Below are 23,488 nucleotides of genomic sequence, written 5' to 3' on the forward strand. Positions count from 1 at the left end.
AATGAGGAGTACCTGTATGTATTCATATGGACAAATATATTTTGAGATATCAACATATAATGGATTAAAAAATATGGGTTCAAAATGGATTTGAAACAAACATTTGATCTTGCATTCATCACTTCTCTGCTATTCATTACAGCAGTGTTACTTTCTAAAGTTTCTGCAAGAGCTTGAAAAAATATTACTGCTTAATACTCAATTTTGAATACAGTATAACTGAATTGTATTAGCGAATGGATTTTTAAGAACCATTGCATGGTTTTGTCAGGATTATGAGAAAACTTGAAAGAAGTAAAATCATTTTAATGAATAGTTGACGTATGCTGTTGCTCACACTAGTCCAAAGCATTTGTCCAAATCTTTTTATACTATCCATACTATACAATTTTTTATCATCTACCTAAACATTGAAATGTTGATGCTGAGATCTCATTTTTATTTTTTCAATTTTAGGTTGCAAAGAAGGACGTTATGGATATGCATGTGAAGAAGAATGTCCAGAATGCAGAAGTGCCTCACTTTGTAATATGATGACTGGCTTTTGTGATGAGAAAACCACTTGCCTAGATCAGGTCTCTCTAGAGAGTTGTTCCAGGTGTAAGTTTTTTTTAAACTCAGTCATTAGGATAATATACATAAGCTATTAATTAATTTTCTGAGTGAAATGGCTCAAAAATATTTCTGAGTGCTTTCTTGTTTATGATACCTTTGTAAGAACAGCAGTAATATTATTATATGTTTCCCGACACACATTTTGTTTTATAGTGATTTAGCCACTATATATATATATACTAAAGTCCACAAAGAAATGCAGGTGTCAGTTACTTTCTTCCTCTACACAGGTAGTAAGAGGTCTTAGACTTATACACTACTTCACAATGCTTTACAGCCCTCTCTAAGCAGTTTACAGAGTCAGTATATTGCCCCGAACAATCTGGGCCCACATTTTACTGACCTTAGAAAGATGGAAAGCTGAGTCAGCCTTGAATCAGTGAGACTCGAATTGCCAAATTGCTGGCAGCCATTAGTCAGCAGAAGTAGCCTGCAGTCTAGCCATTGCACTACCAAGGCTCTTGCTTAATGGCTTGAGAACCCAGTGAAGGAAAAGAGGTGCAGTGGGCTGCTGCAACTTTCCTGTGGTTGGTCATAAGGGTGGGTAGATTGACAAGTGCCCGAATTTGTTTACTTGACCATGGAGGTGCTTCAGCAACCAAAGCTTTGGGCAGGGATCACAAGTTCTTTTATTCAGTACTATTTGATTAGTCACTGAAAGAATGGTTATATGTCAAGGCTTGTTTGTTTGCTTGTACATATATGCATTGGGGATCTAAAATGCTTACATCATTCAAGCAAAAAAGCATTTGATTTTTTAATTGCATGTATGTTTTTGACAAAAGAGGAAAGTACCTGGGTTTGCCTATAAACAACTATTAAACTCTCCTTCCTTTATTTGTTAATTATTGTCTAATAATATATAGAGAGAGTGAATGGTCTGAAAATTCTAGCTTTGTAATAAAAAATGAATGCATGATGTTAATGATGTAACTAATTGCTCATTTTATATCAGAATTAAATTACCTGTTATGTATTCATTTTTAAAGCCTCTGTCAGTGAGAGATGTCCAGATTTGACTAAATGGCGCTACTGGAATAGATACTGTTATTATTTTGTAAATTCTTTTGATACATGGAAAGAGGCAAATTCTTCCTGCAGTCGATTTAGAGCTTCTGAACTTCTATGGATTGAAGACAAAGATGATTTGGTAGGATTATTACTAAATATTTTTTCTGATGAATTTTTAAAATTATTTTACTGGTATTCTCCAAATACATGATTATTTTCAAAAGAATGCCATATTTTTCAGAAAGCTTAAAGGTTTTGGTTCATATTCTACTGAAGTTAAGAACTGTAGCAAAAATGTAAATGAATTAACAGTTTTTAAGTACTACTCATGGGTAATATTCATGTGGTATATCAGCAAGCACATGCTTTCTTCCATATATTTAAAAATGTGTTGGTTTTAATCTGGAATCTGAAAGACAAATACATAACAAATCAAAATAATTAAAAGAAATAGACTGTAAGGGAAATTAACCCAAAGCAAAACCAATAAAGAAAAGGGGAAAAGAAAGTACATGTTGAAATAAATGTACATACAACAAAACAACAAATCACAGTATAGATATTGATCAGATTCTCTATAACTTTGCTAAAAAGCCATATATGTAAAAAAATGTACATTTCTTCCATCCAGAACTTTAGATCAAAGGTACATTAATACCTCTAAAGCATTTTCTAGTTTAACTGGAAGCTCAGAGTGTAATATCACAACATGTTTCATCAGTTTTAGGCAACCTAATTATTTTTGAAATATTAAAAATGTTAAGAAGTTGATTAATTCCCATTTTCCCCATAAACTCCAAAAGAAAAATATACCAGCAATTTGAGGATTAGGATTATATGTATTTTAGGGTAGGCTGTAGTGACAAGTGAGCATTGCTATGTAGGTGTTTTCTGCTTTGCTCCATGACAAAATCCCTCCCTGAGATCCTAGACTCGACTGCATAGCTCGAGATGGAGTTGCCTGAGCAGATAATGCTGGTGAGCCACAACTTCCATGACCTTGGTAGAGAGTTCATAAAAATTCATAAACTCAGGACAATTTTAAAAATGTAATTATAATTGTACCTGGCCTAACTTACACAAGCAGTAACACTTTAGATCTAGCCTTTATCTCAAAGCAATGCTCTAAATGTGTTAAATTGAGTCTCCTTATCCCTCCAAGTCCTATTGTCCTCCTGCATTGTTACATTGTAGTGTTCCTAGGTGGGACAAGTGAAAAATATTGGGGGTACATTTCTAAATATATGATCCCTGCAGAATCACATAATAGAATAACAGAAAAACAGCATGGCAATGGACCTTGGATACCTTCTAATCCAATCCCATGCTCAAGCAGGAGATCCTACACAATTTCAATAAGTGGTTGTCTGATTGCTTCTTAATTATTCCAGTTGCCTCGCTAAAGCAAGAAAGTTCATACTGTTTATCAGGTAGAAACATGTAAAAACATTGTGCAGGCACTTTAGTAATAAAGTCAATGACTTAATTTCATGTTATGCAAGAGAAGGCATTGGTAAACCACTGCTGTATCTTACAAAAAAACAACCCATGGATAGACAAAATAAAATCATAAATTATACGGTGCTCCTAGATTATATAACACTCAACATGCTACTGAGAAAGAATTGAAGATCTTTCAGTGAACTAATGGTATTTATTATGTGGCTCGTTGAAAAGCTTTCTCATATGTAGTTACTAATGTTGTCATACAGCAAAAGAAAATTCAGATTATTATAGTGGCACATGGCAAATAAGAAGCATGGAAATTGGAAATCAACTGCACATCAACTTCTTAATATAAGCAAATTGAAATGGACTGGAATTTACATGAAAAAGTATCATTTTATTTATTAAGAACACATCCAAAAATGGAGTGGTGTTGCTGAAGGACATAGCAATGACAGTACTTGAGTACAATATAATCAGTGACTTTCTGAGCAACCTTTTAATATTATGTTAATGTAGTGATTCTTACCATAGATGAAGAAGAAGTTGATGAGTTTTATTATCAACTTTAGTCTGAAATCATCAGAAGACAAGCAAGAATAAACATGATATAAATAGATGAAGTACAGATAAATCAGACTAGTTATATTGTTAAGTACAAGAAAGTGAAATACTATAGTTCAATTATAACAGCAGAAACATGGCCATATACTGACTGAAATAGAAGACAAACAATTTATGGGCAAGTTCCAAATCAAAAGGAAGAAGAAAGCCAGCCATTTCCCACGATATAGTTTTGAGTTCCACTATTTTTGTGAAGAACATCAGGAAGTTTTGAAGTCTTCTAAATCTTTCTAGATTTAGTGGTACCTGGCTCAATAGAAGTGTGAGAAGGATCTTCGAATCTTAGTGAACAATCACTTAAATATGAGCCAGTAGTGTGCTGCATCTGCCAAAAACACTAACACATTTCTAGACTGCATTAACAGAGATATAGAATCAAGATCATGTGAAGTCTTAGTACTACTTTATAATGCCTTGGTAGGGTCACACTTGGAATATTGCATTCAGTTTTGGTCACCCCAATAAAAAAAGTTACCTTCTGCATTCTAGAAAGAATGCAGAGAAGATATTTAAGGCACAGGAGGCTAAAATAATTCTCAATAGATGTGGCGATAGCATCCATACATGGGTTGACATTGTTTGCCTTCTGATTGGGCTGAATCTGATTAAAGACAGTTAAGACACACCCCTTGCTGCTAGCCTTAGCCAGCTTTTCGACTCAGTCAACTTCAAGGACGGTTGTATCATCGCATCTCTCTGATGAAATTTATTGACTTATTGTTGATAATTGATCCTATTGGCTGTATTGGAAATCCACCTTAGCCGAATTGCTCTGGGTAGGCTGGAGCAAAAAAGGCTTCTACGCCGCTGCTCGCTATGAGGGGCATCAACCTACGACGTTACCAATGCTGAAGAGTCACTAGTGTGTCCCAGACCCCGCTTAGTGACTGGCACGCCTTCCTTGTCGGCTGAACTTCTGCGCTCCTTTGAGGTTTGATTTTGAAGAGTGAGTGTGTCCTTAGCGGCACCGTCGCTTCTCTCTCTAATTGCCCAGTTGTTTCTGAAGCGGCAGGAGAGCGCTGCTGTCAATCCGGCATTGCTGGGCAAGCGAGGGAAGAGAGGGCAGTCAGGCGGCCTCCCAGACAGCCACCGCGCCATTTGAAGCACCCCGCTGAGCTGCTGAGCTGTTTTAGGAACCCCGCTGAGCTGCCAATCTAATTGCAGCTGCCGCACCATTTAAAGCTTCCTGCTGTGACTGCATCGCCTCTAGCCATCAGCCCATTGAATTTGTTGGGTCAGGCTTGAGAGGCAGCATTTTTTCACCAGGAGTGTGAGGACTTTGAATTTAATTGGAAGAAAGGAGAGGCTGCAGAAGGGAGGTGCCTGGATTGGCACCCTTAAGTGCCTGGATTTCCAGGGCCCTCAGAAACAGCATCTCTAAGGCCTCTGTGGGCCGTTAAAAAGGCACAAACACCATTTTGTTTGTCTCTTAGTTGTTTTAAAATGGCGGATGCAGCTGAAGCTGAGGGGCCTGTGCCTCAGGACATTCTTAGCTCCACCCAAGGGCTCCTGATTGTGGTGGAGGCTTCCACCATCCCCAAGAGGGTTCCCATCACAAAGGAAAGAAAAGTCTGAGGCAGAGGCTACCCCTTCAAAGGGGAAGAAATCTTCAAATCTGCTTCCTGGTCTGGCAAGGCCAAGGATCCGGTTGATAGCACAGCTGATCCCAAGCTGCACCGCAGGCATTCATCCTCCTCCTCGAAAGGGGATCAGAGGTCTAGGGCCAGTAGCAAGTCAGTTTAGCCATCACCTCTTCCCCTGGAGCTGGACCCAGGCCCTTTCAGTCATTTGTTCCCCATAAATACCCCGGGACTGTGGGGTTCAGGGGCTTACTTGCAAGGACACTGATTGCAAGATGCTCCATTGGGGGTAGTAAGCACTAGGCCCATTTCAGCCACGTTCACTCCTATGGCTGCAGGGCCCTGCTTCAGTTGCCTTCTATGCCTACTCTGCTTCCCCTGCCATTGTCCAACATCTAGGACACTATATCTTCCGCTATTGCTCAGGGCATAGCTGCTGGTCTGCAACAGAGGCCTGCAATGATCCAGCTGGAGACCCCTGTGGCTGCGGCACCTACGCTACCAGTTCCATCACTGCAGCGTCCAGTGTCGCTGGCTAGATCTCTCCGTAGTCCGTCTCCAGTCTCTGAGGATGTGGAGATTAAAGATGTGGAATTCTCTGGGGACAAAGAACCTGTCACAGAAAAAAACCCGTTTTCAGGGTTATTCCAGCCAGCCCATTTCAAAACCCTGTTGGCTAAGACCAAAGCATCGGGCGCCTTTACAGCTTTGCAAGTTGCACAGGTGCAGGCTACAAAGTCTGCATCGGCTAATTCATTTTTCCTCGAGCAGACAGTTCAATTGGACACTATTCCGGCCCCGACGTTGTTCATGGATGTGGTGCAATGCCAATGGGCAGCTCCAACATCAGGCCCTACACTATCGTCCATGGACAAGAAGTTCTACAATGTGACCAATGAGTTGAGTCAGCTCCTCCAAGTTCCGTTGATGGATGCTCCAGTAACAGCACTTCACTCCCCAACTCCAATGCCAGGTTCCCAAGAGGAGGTCCTCAAGCCAGAGGACAAGAGAGCTGACTTCACAATACAGCGTGGACATCAAGCGGCGGCTTGGGTGGTTCGAGCCTCGATGTCTGCATCGTTTTTCTCCCGCTCTTCCTTGTTTTGGCTTCAACAGATGCAACAAAGGATTCCTGCAACCGTCTTGAGGGCCGATTAAGACTTCAATAAAATATTGGTGGCCATTCAATTCATGGCGGACACCACTCTGCCGGCTACTTACTTTGAGTCCAGGGCCATGGCCTCCTCTGTGGCATCCCGCCGGTTCTTGTGGCTCCGCCAATGGCAGGCGGACATGAGGCACAAGTGGAAGCTGGCATCAGCTCCCTATAAAGGGGGATCCCTCTTTGGAGAGGCCCTGGAGCCACTTCTTACTGAAGACAAGGATAAGTGGAAGGTCTTACCATCAGCCTCCAAGAAAGGTGCCTCCTGTGCCACTCTTTATTTTAGGAGACAGCCCTTTCAGGCGCAGGACTATGGTACCTCCTTTCAAGGCCATGATTATGGTTCCTATGGCTACAGGGCCCGGGTGGGTATTGCCAGAGATAATGGCAACAGTCCTTTCATTTCCAGAGGGGTAACCAGGCCAAGAAGCCCTTTCAGGGGGGCGGTGGTCATAATTCCTGAAAACCTTAGATCCCAAGGGGTCCCCTTTCCCATTGGGGAGTGGTTGCAGTACTTTGCACACCAATGGGAGGCTACCTGATGACTGGGTGCAAAGGACCATTAGATCTGGTCTCTCTCTCCATTCCCCTGAGTTTCTTTATTCGTTGCCCGATGTCTAGCAATTTGGAGAGGCAAGTCCTCATGAATTCGGCAATACAACATATCCTGGACATCAGGGCGTTTCAACTGGTTCCGGATGGTCAATTATGCCAGGGCTTTTATTTTATTCTCTTTGTTATCCCTAAGGCTTCAACCAGCATATAAAATACCGCCAGTTTAAGATGCACTCATTACAATCTATCCTGGCAGGGGTGAGGGTTAATTTCTTAATCCTGGAATCTAGAGATAAAATTTAAAGCTGGATAAAGAAAAGAAGCTTTCATCTCTTTGGCTTTGCTGTTAAACATTCCTCACTTAATGTGTTTTACTGAACTATCTGAAGGATTAGTATATGCCTTCAGGTAAGTCGAGTCCTGGTGACTGCCAAGACAAGTCCTTACAGTTCATTTGGAAAACATTTGCCATTCATTCTGAAGAGGTTGAAAGAGAGCAAAGTGGCCTGATGCTTTGTGCAAGGGTAGAACCAAAGCTCACAGTTTTCCTGGTTTTAGCTAGATGTCTTTAACCCACTACACTACCCTGGCTGTTATCTGAGGAATAGAATGAAGAAAATCATCTTTCTTATTTCAAAGATGATTATTTGATTGTATCAACAGGATCTTGACAAATCTTAGCGACCACATACCGTAGGTATTTATCATGATAATCTGCCCAAATCTGCTCTTTCAAAGGTACACTCATTGCCACCATAACTGAATCTATCCACCTTATAGTTAATCATCTTCTTCTCTTTCTTTTCACCTTTCCCAACATTAGATCTTGTTTAGATAGTTAGGTTTTTGCATATGTCTAAGTAGGATCATTTGAGACTGATAATTTGTGCTTCCAGTGAATTTTGGCTTGATTGTTCAACAATACACGTGTTTGTTTTCATGTATATTTGTGGTATTCTCCAAAGCCTCAAATTTCAAAGTTGTCAATTCTCTTCCTATCATGGTTGATCTAAAAGGTAGAAGCTATCCACCACTTTAGTATCTTCGTTGTTGATTCTGAGGCTCATAGTTCTATCTATCAGGATTGACTCAGCCTTCCATCCTTCCGAGGTGGGTAAAATGAGGACCCAGATTGTTGGGGGCAATATGCTGACTCTCTGTAAACCGCTTAGAGAGGCCTGAAAGGCCTATGAAGCGGTATATAAGTCTACTGCTATTGCTATTGCTATCTATTGCTATTAGTTTGATCTTTTTTATATTTAATTTTAATTCATTTTTTTCCACCATGCTCCTAAACTTTTATTATTAGATCTTGAAGATCATTTGCATTTTCAAGTATGAGGACAGTGGTGTGTCTTCCCCCAATTTTAAAAACACAATTATTTTCTTTCAGTTCAGTATCCCTTAATATAGCATACATTGTATTTTTCCATCTATAAGACACCCCCATGTATAAGATATCTCCCACTTCTCTTACCCAAAATTCAGGAATGTGGAATGCCACTGCATTTAAGTGCTGGTAGATGCCGGCCTTCCCTCCGGTGGGCTTGAGCAACTGCTGGAGGGAGATGGGCCTGTTTCAGTGCCTGGTTCCCAGATGCCCTTGTTTCTCCCAAGCATTTCTTTGTCTGCCTGATTTCCAGCTCCATCATGTTTATCTATCCCGTTTCTTGCCATCGTATGCAGGGAAACAAGTTTGTGGAACTAAAAAAAAAGTTCAATCATCAATTCCAAGTTTGCAAGCTCTTTTTTTCCATGAGCAGTTGGAATTGTTTTGACAGGTAGGCAAAAAGTGCTTGGGGGAAGCAAGTGACATCTGGGCAGTGGTGATGGGGCAAGCTCTGCGGTGGAGTGCTGCGCTGCAATGGGGAAACAGAGTGGCTGAAGTAAGAGAAGTTGGAATGACCCCTGCCCTCTCGGAATCGGGGCTGCGCTCCCAGACCCACTTGCCCCTTCCTTCCTTCCCTCCTTTGTTGCCGGCCATCAGTCCATTCGGTTCCTTTGTATGGGGATGTCTGCCAGAAGGATTTCCCTTGTGAGGCCATTGGTCCCTGCCCAGCTTCTTCACCAGAGTGGCTGATGGGGAGCCAAGATCTGGCTGCCTGTAAAATCCTTTCCGAGACCAGCCTAACCCGTAGTTTTTGGAGTGCAGGGGTTGCGGGTCACAGGTGGGCATAGGCAGAAGCATCCGTCTGCAGGTAGTGCTTGCTAGGGGGCTTGGGGGCTGCAGTGAAGGCTGGGGAGTGGAGAGCTGTATGAAGGGTCCATATATGTGAGAGATTGCTGCAGGTCAACTCCCCTGTGGGCAAGGTCTCCACTTTCACCATTGTTGCTAGCTGGACTGATCTGGCTGCCTCTGAAAACAGCAAGGCCTGAGTACAACAACCTCTTTAGAGTCAGGCGATGAAGTTGCTTTCGAGAGCACCACCGTTTTTACAGAAAGGCCCTTCCCTTCTCCCCTGACTTCTAAAGCAGATAGGTAGGTTGCATTCGTTCCAATGTGTGCAACTGTAATTTATGAAATTTGCTCTTGGTGATTTCCCTGCCCCATTTTGGTCATTCTGTAATGTATTCCAAATGGCCATATAAAACCTGTAATACCAACTGAAGAAAATACTAGTAACTATAACCCTATTACAGGGCATCTGGGTGGTGGTGGGTGGGACAAGTTTCAAAAGGTGGTTCTGTACTGCAATGGAGAAACTGGAAACGGAGTAGTTGACACGAGAGAAGGAACAGCAGGGAGAAGAAAGAGGGAAAGTGGTCTCCTTCCCTCATGCTGACTGGGGGAGGCTTATCTGGCATGTGCAGTGGAGCTGGAAGACAGGGATGGGCCACACCTTCTACTCTTGGCCCCCCGGGTATAAGATGCTCCTTCATTTTCAAGTAAATATCTTAAAGAAAATGTAGAATCTTATGCACAGAAAAATACGATAGATTGAATAAATAAGGGGAGAATCTACAATCTTGCCAACCTGGAACTAGTGTGTTTCACCATGTATGGCTTCCTGATCTGTACCTAGTTTTTTCACAAGAACAATGGGTTGCTCTGGTATTCTAATTCCTTTGAGGACATTCCACAGTTATTACGATTGAAACAATCAAGCATATCTAATGAAATATTATCATATGCTATGGTTCTGGGAAACTGGTCCACAACCACTATGGGGTTTTGTGGTGATTTACTGTAACTTTCATGTTTACATGTATTTTATAAATTAACAATTTTTGTTTATTACAGTACATAGAATCTTTGTAGGAATAAATGAAATGGCATACACTATAAACAGGAAGAGGATATTTAAGCATTTATATTGAAGTAATAAGGTTTTTTTTTCAGTGATCACTTTGGAAAAAAACAGTAGAGGAAGAAAAGCAGTGAATTGAAATTAGTGGGATATGGCATGGGAAAAATGGAATTTAAGATATTTTTAATGCAAGTCTTGGAGGACATGTATTATGGCATGTAGCAAGGATGGAAATACAAGTGTCAATCCTCTCTGCTAATTTTTTATATATATACTGCAATTTTATAAATTTCAACAATTCTAATGAAAATTCTAATTATTTGTTTAAGATAATCCATACTGGCTTTTGTGTCAGAGTATTTTGTTTTATTAAAACAGAAAGTGTTTCAGCAGGAAAAAAAGCAAAAAAATGATAATCTTCCCAATAATTGCAAAATATCTGTAACTTTGAACATATTTAAAACTATATTGCTGTTTAATGTTTTTTTCTTAACTTTAATTGAAGGAATGGTTGAAAATGTTTATCGTACAGCCAATATGGGTAGGATTGCAAGAAATAAATCATGATGGAATCTGGGCTTGGTCTTATGAAGATAGTGCACACCATTCATTGACATGGTATGTATAAGGATATTTTAGCATTCTTAGATATCTAATTATTTCAGATTGGCATTTCAAACTGTCTTCAGACTGGCCACATACTGATGTAAAGTCAAAGGTCAAGCTTGATTCTGAGTTGCTCCATGGATACATCCAGGTTGTTTTCATGGCAACAATATGGAAATGATTTGCCATTGATTTCTTATAGGATAGATTTCCCCCCACCCATATAGCACTGGAATTTCTTGATTGTCTCCGATCAAAGTATAATCAAGTCCAATCCGTCTTAACTTTACAATATTAGCCAAGGTTAACTAGATACTGTTATCACCAATTGTGATATAGTTCTATATTATATGCTTTTAAATAGCCAGAAAAAAGCTCAACATAGATAAAGTACCCAAAAGTAAAGTGATGCAGATGTTTAATATGACCTTAGATTTACAAAATACTCAAAGCAAGCCAGCAAAATATTAGGAGAGAATAAGGTAAATTTTGGAAAATTGCAGATACAGTATATTCATGTATGGAAAGATTTTTTTCTACACAGGTGATGAAGACTTATCAAGATAAAAATCCATTTTCACTTATAGTAGCTGAATCTTCACTATACATCAAAACTATCTCATAAACTACCAACAGATGTTATCACCATATGGCATCATCATTGGACACAGACCAATCTAAACTCTCCAAAACATCATAAGTAAACCAAAAGACCCAGCTGCCCCAGAAGAAAAAAACAGAAGTCATCTATAATATATAGTGTAAGGAATGTAATAATCACTACGTTAGAGAAAGAGGCAGATAACAGAGCACATCTCTGAACACCAATTAGCAGTCAGAAGATATGATGAAAACTCCTTAATTTCATAACACACGAGCAGACTTAACCATAGTTTCAACTGAGCATCCTAGGCCAAATCAAGTCCAAAAAGTGCTAGATAATTCATGGAAGCCTGGCACTCAGATAAATCAGCCATCAACAGGCATATAAAGATAAACAACATCTGCATACCGTTTAAAAGACACAATCAAAAAGCCCAAAAGGAAACAGACACCTCATGACCAGCAATCAACGCCCAAATGAACAGAGGTTAACACCAAGATTAACATTAGACCAACAATCAAGAAGTAAACAGCACCCTGATCAAGGAACTACCAGCTCAGACCAATAAACAACTATAAGCAAACAACAGCCTATCAAGGAGCCACCAAAACTGACAGGGCAAGACATTAGTACACAAAAAGAGCAAACCCCACTCCCTTCTAACATTGATAATGTTACCTTATTTTGGTTAAGAAATGTTTGCAAGAAAGCATCCAAGCTTAGAGATCACCAAGTTTAATCTCTTTTTGCATTTGAATATTGCTTTTGATAATGGCTTAGGCCTAAAGATAAGTTTACAAGAGTGAACCAAATATGTTTTTTCCCTATTTGTTCTGTTTGGATTAGTTGGTTGGTACTGATATTTCTAATATTCTTGCCAGGTTTCTTTCCTGTGTATTAAATCCTGTTGTGCATTTTTGTTAGATTTTGAGTTTGTGGTTGTGCTTTATTTTTCACTATGATTTTTATGGCCTTCCTAAGTGGGTCAAATGTGTATTTTGGTATTTAGGGCTTAGATACAACTTCTGTTTTATACATAATGGATTGACAGTATTGAAAAAGTCCTGTAGTATTCTGAATGAAGTATGTTAGTTCAGACCCAACAGATTTCTATTTATTTTGAATAAGTGCTTTAAATATAAATCTGTTCATCCTCACTTCCTTGATGTAATCGTTTACTATTTCTTGATAGGATGAATCTTCACCTAAGCCTTAGGTGGAAAGGATGTGTAGAACTTTCACATGGAGGTGATTTCAGTGCAGATCACTGTTATGAAAAGAAAAAGTCAGCATGCAAAAGGCCAGCTGAACGAGGTTTGCAGTTTATCTTGTTACAGCAGTTTTATGTAGAAAAAATATAGATGAACATATATCTATTTTTATAAAAAAGAAAGAAAGAAGGAAAGAAAGAAAGAAAGAAAGAAAATAAGTTTCATGTTAAGAGACAGAACCCTTCCATTTTTTCCCACTCTTCCATCTCTTCTTTTGCTCAGATTTGCTGGGAGTCAGGAAGCAAATAACAACAACCCACAACAACAATTTTCTCTCTTTGAATGTATTTTTTACCGATCACATTTTAACTTATCCATGCTTGGATAAATAGCCATCTGGGTATTTTATGGTGGGATGAAATCAAGCGTGGACAAGTTAAACATATGACCAGAATGCATTCAAAAAAATGAAAAGATTGTTAAAGACAAAATTGAAAAACACAAACAGAATGCAGGACAATAAAAGCATTGCATGGTCAATTTTTATAAAAGAATAAGGGAAAAGAGCATAAAGATAACCTGGCAATGACTTATAACTGGAACATTAAAAAAAGGTTTGATTTTGATTTCTTAAGGGTAAGGGATTTGTACGAATGCAAATAAGGACAGAATTGAAAGGTTGTCAAATGATTCGAAATGCAGATTGTGCAAAGAGGCAGAAAAAACAGTAGCTCATTTACCTGGTTCATGTTAGGACAGGGGTAGGACTCGATTTTATTGAGGGATGCGTCAGGGTTGTGTTTGATCTCGGGGGCCAGGGTAGGCATGGCCAAGGTGAGTCTGGCCAGCTCAACATCACTCATGTCGTGAGCGCCTGTGGCGGTCCAAGCGCTCTGCCAGCGAAAACAGATTCCCGAGCTTTGTTTTAAGCTGCAACGGCTTCCTGCAACCCTCTGCCAGCGAAGACGGAGCTCAACAAGCTATCCGTGGCACTCCCAAGATCAGTTTTCACCAGTAGGGGCACCACAGGCTGGTCCTTCATTGTTTCCAGGGCAGCCCTTGGACCAGACCTAAGCATCCCACAGGCCTTGAGTTTGACACCCCTGTGTTAGAAGATTGCACAAACTGACTATAAAAAGGAACATTTGTCTATTCATTAATCATGAGAAATGATTTTATTGGCTTAAACATGTGGGCATTATAAATTGATGTGATAAATTAAATTCCAGATTTGGTCCAATTACTCTCTATCAACTTTTCCTTCACTCTGAAGAATCTGTTATATTATATATTTTTATATAATGATAGATTTGACAAATAGACTTATGACATCTGTTTCTTTCCAAGCAGACCTTGATATATTTTCTGGATTTTGGGATTCTGTGTTAATCTCAGCAACATTAAGTTTATCACACAATTCTTCTTACAATAATTCAAAGGATGAATGTATTAAGGACACTCATTGTCTCGGCTATGGCTTATGGCAAAATGGATATTTCCTATTAAATGGCTATACCTTGGTTGGTGGAGGGTTTGGACCAAGTGTACTGTTTTTAAAATCAGGTAACTATTTTAAATATGTTCCTTCAAATATTCAAAATTATTGAATGAATATTAAAATTCATCAAAGATTCCTCACTATTAAATTGCAAGTCATTAGGGAATTTAAAAAAAAGTATTTCAAATGAGCTCTGCATGCTTAGTTTTATGTATATAAGGATTATAAACTGGACAGGGGTTTTAAATGATACATGTTCTTCATATATGCTGTTTCTTTGTGATCTCACCTTCTGATGAATTGTTCTTTAAAAAAAATAAGTTGTATTAAATTAAACATGGGAAGTGACTGCACAATTGCATTTTGTGTATAATGAAAATGTTTCTGTTAGCTAAAAGGTATAAATGGGAAGGTTGAGAAAAGTAAACATAAGCATTTTCTTGTTGGAAACTTCACACTTATAATTATGTTGTGTTTTACATAACTAAAAAACAACACAATTATGTTGCACTTTACATTGAGAATTGCCATTTCTCTTCTGGAAACTCAGTAACTGGATTTAGGCCAATTCCTCCAGCCTACAAAAACACATTCATATGTCCGTACATAATCATGATCATCCTTTTTCTACAATTGTTATAAAATTTAAAAGTAATTTACGTAAGGTATTCTAAGGTACTATACAATCACATATTATTATTGTTATTATTTTTTTTGAAGTATGTGATCATGGATATTATGGAGAAGACTGTGAACGTAAATGCCCAAGATGCCATTGGGCAAAGTTATGCCACCCTATAAGTGGAACATGTGAGAAACCCATTGTTTGTGCTGCACCAGAAAGTGTAGGCACCTGTTCTTTGGGTGAGTGGAGTTCTTTAAAAAATACATCTGCTTCCTTTCTAATTTTAATTGAAACCTCTAATTACTCAATTTAAGCTGTTGTTCAATGTATGTTTGAAGTTACAGAAGCATTGAACAAAGGAACTTATGGCTGATCCTCAAAGTTATGGCTATTGCAGTATTCCAGAAGTCATGTGATTGAAATTCTGGTACTTTGTTGCCCACCTATACTTACAACAGCAGAGACAACTCAACTTCAGCCCCTGCACTCCACTGCCACTTCCACTGCCATCCTTGCAGCTTCTTGCTTCTCCTGCTGACCAAAAATGTCTTAGTGAGGCAGCTACTGATCACACAAGGCTTTCTTCCCCAGGTTGTGCTCTACAGTTTCCTCACAAGAACTGCAGAAGATGGCTCCATGTGACCAACAGGTGCCAGGGCAACAAGTGACAAAGGAAGTGTAGCAAGGCTTGGCAGGGCTTGCATAATTAGTGGAGAAATCAGAGAGGCTCAGGGACAGTGTGCAGGCATGTGCAATGGGGGGGGCACATTGAGACTTGGGAGGGGCACAAGATTCTGAGGGAAGCATGGTGAGGCTCAGAATGGGTCACAAATGGCAGGAGAGATAGCAAAGCTCAGGAAGGATGTGATGGGATGTGGAAGAGTACAAAAGTGGTACAACAAGACTCAAGGGGATAATATTGATGCATGACATTGTAAGGGAGGCATGGTGAGATGGGTGCACAGGTGGCAGGCAAGGTTTGGCAAGGCCAGGGAGAGTGTGTAGGGGTTTGTGAGAGTGTGAGGAAGGCTTGGGATGCAGGAGTGGTGGCCGAGGCACAGTGAGGCTCACAGAAGATATGCGAGGATGCATAATAATGGGGAAGTGGCACAGCAAGACTCAGGGTGCATGGAGATGAGCTAATGACTGGCACAGCATGATGGTGGGGCTGGGGAGATTGTGTTCTTATAGAGGAAACACCCCAGCGATTTGTGACCTTCTCTATTGACTTCCCTAATGACTTTTCGGGGACTGTAGCAAGGAAGATTGTAAACGGCAATGAAGTGATGGCAGGATGCTACAACTGGTTGTATGTGTGAACTGGTTGCCAAGTACCCAGATTGTAATTACATGAGCACAGATAGTACTGGAACACCAGAACTTCAATGACCATTCTTAATCACCATTCATTCAGTGCCATTGTAACTTCAAATGATCCCTGAATAAATTATTATAAGTTGAGGACTACGTCTACATGACTTGTCTCCTGATAGAGCAAGGATAGCAATGTGGTTAGTCCCTGTTCTCAATCCCCAAATTCCTGTGTCTGCCTATGATTCGACAGACTGTGGGTGAAAAGGAACAATGAGAAAGAACACAAATGGAAAATAAATTCATGGCTATTTAATTGATAACATTTTCTTTCTTTTTGTTGATATCAGGTTTATACAGCTTAAGATGTTCCCTGGGCGCTGGCTGGTGGTATTGGCAAGGAACATGTTACTGGATAGAAAAAAATAAAAAAGTGACCTGGAACGAAGCTTTGCAGTTGTGTAGGCATTTTAAAAACACTAGTCTACTTCAACTGGATAGTCGTAGGGAAAAGGTTGGAATATTTATTTTAAATACTTCATAGAAATTATGGAATAAGTTAATGTGTGAAACTTGTTGCTACTTTTGTTTTTTAGAAATATTAAGTGATAGATGATCTTTACATATAATAAATGCTTATAATAAGATAATTGTTTATTACATAAAAATATGAACATTTACAAGAGTAGAATATAGACTGATCTTCCTCTCTAACTTTTGTTTTTGGGTGGAATAATTTTTGAATCAAAGCTTTTAAATAAGGGCAAATGAGTGAATGGCTTTTCATTCTAATTCATCCTTTGCAGAAGCATCTTGTATTTTATTATCTTTAGTTGAAAGAAAGAATTGAAGAAAGACTAATCCTTCCCGAAGAGGCAGCTCCATACATAAAGTAAATTAAAATTATAACCCCCAGGTTGTGTTAATGTTGTGTTAATTAGATATTTTATGTCTTTTCTTGCCTTTCAGGTGTGGCTTCAAGAGATGACAAATCAACCAATGTGGGTAGGACTTAAATGGCATGAAGAAGTAAAGGAATGGCTATGGGGAGATGGGACATCAACAAATACTAGTACAAAATGGTAGGGTTTTCAAAAGTATGATTGTTTTATTTTTTATGATTTCTTAAAGTCCTGCATTTTTTAGCATTATTGAAAATAAATTGTCATGATGGGCTGTGAAAAATATAACGAGCTGAAGGAATTAATGATTATATGAAACAATCTATATCAGGTAACAAAATTGGGAGAAGCTTTCAGTGATTGGATGAGAAATGGAGGATGTAATGCATGACTTGAGCAACAGCACCTACATATCTACATTTAGATGTTTATAGATGTCATGCAGAGCAGTGATGTGCAGTGAGGTTTATGGCTGGTAAGGCAAGCGGGCAAAAGTAGCCCTATGTCGGACACAGGGGCATAGAGGCGTCCTGTGTCTATGGTGGACACAGCACCGGGACGCCCCACCGCTGTGTCTGACATAGAGACGTCCCGCGTCTATGGTGGACACAGCGCTGGGGCTTTCAGACCTTCACTTTCCGACTGCTTCTTGATGCTGCCGCACTCCGCCGCCTCACCCCGCCTCCTCTGACGAACAATCCCACTGCTGCGCCTCCGCTTTCTTCAGCTCGGATGGAGCCGGGACACCCAAGCTGCTGGCGGCGGTGGCGGAGCCCACCTGAGTGGCCATGATCCCCCTCCCCAGCCAGCCCACCCACCCCCACCCGACCTACTCCCTGCCTGCCTGGCTGGCTGGCACAAGACCTCGCCGCTCTTCTCCTCCTCCTCCTCCCTGCTCAAGCAGCAGCGGGTTCCGTGGGACAACGGGGTCTCATTCCTCCCCTGGCGCGGCGAGCTCCAGTGGGCTGGAGTGTGAGGGGCCTGGCCCCGCAGTGCCTCCTCGTTCAGTTGCAGCTGGCGAAGAAAGGGGAGAGGAGGAAAGGGGGAGGGGAGCAGGACGGGGCTCCCGGTGGGGGGAGAGGAGAAAGGGAAGGGGGGCACAGCGGGCAAGGAGACGCCAGACAGAGCCCCTTGTGCAGAGCTGGGCCGAGAGGCGAGACCAAGGCGAGCGGCAAGAGAAAGAAAGCACCAGCCCGCCAGCGAGATGGGTAAAATACCTGTCTCTGCTGGCAGGCTGCCCCCTCTTCTCAAACAAGGCTGTCCCTCTCTTCTCAAACAAGCTGCCCTCCCTGCCTCTCCAACTCCTAACCCCTTCCCTCTTTTCTCAAACAAACTCTCTCTCAAATTGAGAGAGAGTTTGTTTGAGTGAAGTGAAGAAAGAAACACGCACACACACACATGCATTACTTACAATAACATTAGTTACAAATTACATTAATTTTGAATTCTTCCCCCTCCCTCTGACCCACATACCTTTTCCAGCTGTTTCACAGAGGATTTCAACACTGCTCTTGTCTGCCATGATGAAAATGTAAAAATGTAAAAGGAAAAAAGCAAGACCTTGAGGTCAGGCTGGATTAGCTGCTGCCAGAGTCTCCAATGGATGACTCTGCTTAACTGTTTTAAAAAGCCTCTAAAAAAGTGCCCTCTACAGGAGGAGGCGAGAGAACCACGTGCCTCATCTACATAAGAAATTTTTCGGCTTTTAACCCTTGCTTAACTCTGCTCGAGTGATCATAAAGATAGACTAAATGAGGCACGTGGTTCTGCCGCCGCCTCCTGTAGAGGGCACTTCTTTTTGAGGCTTTTTAAAACAGTTAAGCACTAAGCAGAGTCATCCATTGTGACTCTGGCAGCAACTACCTCAACCTTTTTCCTTTTACATTTTCTTTTCTTTTCATGATGACAGTGGTGAGCCCTGCCACCCCTGCCTCCCCTGACTGCACGTCCCTGATGCAGAGGTGGTATTCAGCAGGTTCTGAACAGTTCTGAAGAACTGGTAGTGGAAACTTTGAGTAGCTCAGAGAACTGGTAAATACCACCATTGCCTCCCGAGTCCTAGCTGATCGGGAGGAAATGGGGATTTTGCAATAATCTTCCCCTGGAGTGGGGAGAGAATGGAGATTTTACAGTATCCTTCACCTGCCATGCCCACTTAGCCATGCCCACAGAAGTCAAAAAATAGTAATCCCACCACTAATGTAATGATCTATAAAGCGTTATATGGCATGAAGCCAGGTAATTTGATGTAACTCTCCCTAGTTACATCTACTGGTCCCATCAAACCTGGAGGAAGAGGCAAGTTATGGATTTTGTGTGCCATCTGATGGAACCCAGGAGGAAAGCCTTTTCCATTGCAAAATCTGTCCTTTGGCACTGGAGGATAGATTGGTCCAAACTCTTCTAGTCTTTCAGCAAAGGCTGTGAAATCGCGGCTTTCATATCATGCCTGGGGAACTATCTAGTTGCGGTTTGGAATTGCTAGATGGTTATATTGATTGACTCTGAACTTGCATTTGCTTCCTGATTATTATTTGTTTTATTGTGGTTTAAATTTGTTTTTATGGGGTTATTGTTTTATTAATGTCTGATTTTAGTTATTTTGTGATTGTTTTAATGAGAAGAGCAAAACAGAGTTACAAATGTAAGATGGGCAGCTAAATGACACAAAGAAAATAAATAAAAATATTGCCTTGTTGTTAAGCGGGGCAGGATACAGATTGCATACTGTGGGTTAATGCAGTCCAAAGGTTACAATTTTCCAGTGCTGACTGCATTTGGGAGAGAGGGGAGTGATAATTTCATCCAGAAGTTACATTTTATTTTCAGCCTCCCAGGTTAAAACAATAGTAAGGATCATTTTTCTTAGTTTGTGACAGTATTTTTTCCCCAAAGAAAACATTTTTTAAAACCCCTTTAACTCTAATGGAGTTTTGTTATCTCTATTTGTAGTATTTAAAAATAATTAAAAATATCCTAAAAAAATTCTGCCAGATGTTTATGTATTGTCCCAATTATTTGACACCCCTGATTGGTGCAGAGATGGCAAAAGATCCCTGCTGCATGTAGTGTGCCTGGACTAACTTAAAATATAGGATAGTCTGAAGAGTAAATAAGACCAGTGGGAGTTACATTTTTTCATAAATTCCTGTATTGAGATCATTTGATATTTTGTATAATTGTTTTGCACTGAAATGAGGTCTGTAGCAGTGGTGACATTCAAAATTTTTACTACCGGTTCTGTAGGTGTGGCTTTGTGGGTGTGGCAAGGGAAGGATACTGCAAAATCCCCATTCCGTCCCACTCTCAAAATTTCTGCCACCAGTTCTCCAAAACCTGTCAGAACTGGCTGAATACCACCTCTGGTCTGTAGGTTTTAGATCTAGTGTTTTCTGGCCAAACAGTAGAAGGAAAAAAAGTGCATATGCCAATAAAAGACATAAGAAAAAAAGATGATTAGAGTCTTCATAGTGGGAACAAATACAAATAATAGTAGGGGCAAATAGTGGGATTCAAACTCTAGCAGAAGTATTTTTTTCAGGAAATTAGATTTCTGCGTCTTGCTGCTTTTTGCACCTGCTGTTTGATAAATAATTTTTCTAGACGACGGCCTTTACAATTTGTCAAGTTAGAGTAAAATAAAAGAAAATTAGTGGGGGTGCCTATATAGAATTCTTTCAAGGGCCCCAGATACAAGTATAAGATTCTTGTCTAGTATCTTATCCTGTTTTTGGAGGAGTGTTCCTTAAAACAGATTAGTAAACTGGATTATAATGGGTTATATTTTTCAATTTAATTTGTAATTTATTTCTATTCAGGTTAAAGATACAAGGAAACATGCTTGATAGCTGTGGTACACTTATCCAAAGATCATTAGTATTGCAATCTGCAAAATGCAATGACAAACTCAATTTTATATGTAAAAGAAAAGAAGGCAAGTATCAGCTTTTTATTCTTATCTTTCCCTTCCTCTCAATAAGTGTAGGAAATAAACATGTGAGAACCATTTTCCTGTAGTTTCGGTGGGAGGGGCTACAGCAGGGTTAAGTCACAGCCTGATTGGTCCAGAGACTGTGGGATTTTTCTTAAGTATCCTCCTTTTCCTCTAGGCTCCAGTTTCCCTCAGTCTTTAGTCCAAGCACTAGCTGTGGCTCCAGCGACGTACCTTTTTGAGATTATAATTATTAAATTCGGTTGATTGGATATTCTAAATGTATTCAAAAGAAAAGGAGACTGTCCTCAGTCCCATCGGGGTAAGGAGGGCCTAGCCTCCTACTCTGGGCCAGTTAGAGGGCTTGCCCGATTCCTGGGAGCACAGGGGTGGCAAGCCCTCATAGTAGTCTCGGCATATTACAGGCTCTGTGGGCTGCTTCAATTAACCTGGAAACCACGAACCTTGCCACTATTTAGCACACCGCTTCGCAAGGTCTCGCTGCCGCCAGAGCCTCCCTGCGGCTTTAAAGATCTGCCGCGGCTTGAATAAAAGCCGGAGGGTGCGCCATTGCCGAGTCACCTGGGAGAGTGCAGGATGGCCCGTTTAAAGAGGAAAGAGAGGATGGCTGGATTGTCGCTGCAGGAGTCCTTGGGGCTCGGCTCATCGCGAGGCTCCAACCTCAGAGCCATTAAGACTGCATGATCTCTCTCTCTCTCTCTCTCTCTATCGATCCACGAGGCGCCGTGGCCATTTTGGTGTGACCTCGTGGGCGGTGGCCATTTTCCAAGGAAGCGGCCTGCATTGGGGCCGCTAATCGAGGCCCGCAAACTCATCTCTTCGAGCCCACTGCACAATGGTGGCCAAAACTGAGGCTGGTAGACCAGCTTCTCTGACCAGTGCCTGCAGCATGGCTGAACATCAAGGCCGGCAGGCTCGCTGCAATCCATCCAGGCACAAGCCACGTGAGTGAGGCATGGCCTCCACAGCCCCTGAGTCCACGCAGGCCCAAGGAGAACTGGCAGAGCAGGGCCAGGGCAGGCTCAGGCCCAGGGCAGTGGCCTCTAGGCCTACAGTCGACCAGGGCCCTTTCAGAGCAGCTGCTAGGGATGAGTCAAGAAGACAAAAGGCCTTGGAAAAGCAAGTGGCTATGGCGGAAAGGCTAGCGCAAGCAGTTAGGCCTGAATCCCCTTGCAGATCTAGATCCCCAAAAGGGCCCAGCTCACACCACTCAGGCTCACCTCCCAGGGGTTTCAGCCCTTCCTCCTCTTCTATTGCACCTGCAAGGCCTCACAGAAGGGTGGCTTCTTCTTCACCCCCCATATCCCCTAGATAGTATAGGTAGTAGATAGTAATCTCCTCGGTCCTGTCCCAAAGGGATCACCCCTCCCAAAGGGTAGCCAGGCCCTCCATGGCCACCTGAAGCAGATCTCCTTCTTCCTCCAGGGGGCAGGCCTCCTTCCCCATCGGTAGCTTTCAAGCCTCTGCTGCATAAGGCCAAAAAGACATGCCCCCTCCCCCAGTGTCCCAACACAGGGACCCCAGTCTAGCCATATTCATAATTCCCAACACTGATAAGGAGGAGGTTCCAGCCCCCCCCCCCTATTTTCTTAGAAGTGGTCAGGAACCAGTGGTCTCAGCCTTCTTCTTTGCCTAACCCGGGAGCAATGATAGGCACTATTACAACATGGAACAGGCCTTCTCCCAGGCCCTGCAACTGCCTACAGTAGACGCTTCTACCGTATCTCGGGTGACGAGGTCGATAAATTAAAGCCAGAGGACAAGGGTGCGGAGCTTACTCTCCGTAAAAATTTCAACGCTTCGGCCTGGGCCATTAAGTCTGCCGCGGCAGCGTCCTACTTCAATCGCACAACGGTCATATGGCTGCAGCAATTGCAGGACCGCATTCCACTGCAGGATGAGCATCTTCACCAAGACCTCACCAAGATCATCTCAGCTACCCAGTTCTATGCAGATGCTACCCTAGGTTCCATAAAATGTGTGTCTAGGGCATTGTCAACCTCTGTACCTTGAGGCGCTTTTTGTGGCTCCGCAATTGGCAAATGAACAACAAGTCCAAATGGAACTTGGCAGCGGCCCACTTCACCGGTCCTAACCTCTTTGGGGCTTCATTTGACCTAATCCTTGTGGAGAATAAGGATAAGAAGAACGTCCTTCCTTCTAACACCAAGAAGCCGGACTCCCATCTGTCTTCCTACCGTAGACCTTCTTCCTTCAGGCTCCCTGACCAGGACTATCGCCAGCAGCGGTATGCCCCCTACAGATATGACAGGTAGAGTCAGCGGCCCTTCTACCAGGATAGGGATAGATATCAAGATCAATCCAAGCGGCCCTTTCGCGGAGGGGGTGGCCGCTACTTTTTCAGAGGGAAATGACTCCAACCCAAGTCAACCCAGAGGCGGTTACCTGGCATCCTTCATGGATCAGTGGGACCAGATAACATCGGATGCCTGGGTCAGGTCAACACTCAGGGACGGCCTCCATCTGGAATTCCCCTCACCTCCCCCGACGCTCTTCAGGACCTTTCCACCATCCAGG

General features: G+C 41.6%; 1 protein-coding gene across 1 annotated transcript in view; it reads left to right on the forward strand.

Moving 5' to 3' along the window:
* The window catches only part of LOC148048078 (uncharacterized), a 131,907-nt gene that overhangs the window by 60,188 nt on the left and 48,231 nt on the right, over window positions 1-23,488 (forward strand). Inside the window, exons 15-23 of the mRNA XM_087708231.1 lie at window positions 457-600; window positions 1,605-1,765; window positions 10,747-10,859; window positions 12,644-12,765; window positions 14,013-14,225; window positions 14,881-15,024; window positions 16,447-16,610; window positions 17,066-17,178; window positions 20,817-20,932. Coding sequence (XP_087564357.1) covers window positions 457-600; window positions 1,605-1,765; window positions 10,747-10,859; window positions 12,644-12,765; window positions 14,013-14,225; window positions 14,881-15,024; window positions 16,447-16,610; window positions 17,066-17,178; window positions 20,817-20,932 — 1,290 coding nt within the window. The remainder of the gene's footprint in view (window positions 1-456; window positions 601-1,604; window positions 1,766-10,746; window positions 10,860-12,643; window positions 12,766-14,012; window positions 14,226-14,880; window positions 15,025-16,446; window positions 16,611-17,065; window positions 17,179-20,816; window positions 20,933-23,488) is intronic.

This window comes from Thamnophis sirtalis, unplaced genomic scaffold (assembly GCF_051295495.1).
Source record: "Thamnophis sirtalis isolate CommonGarterSnake01/CBP01778 unplaced genomic scaffold, rThaSir2_p1.2 scaffold_3, whole genome shotgun sequence".
NCBI lineage: Eukaryota > Metazoa > Chordata > Lepidosauria > Squamata > Natricidae > Thamnophis > Thamnophis sirtalis.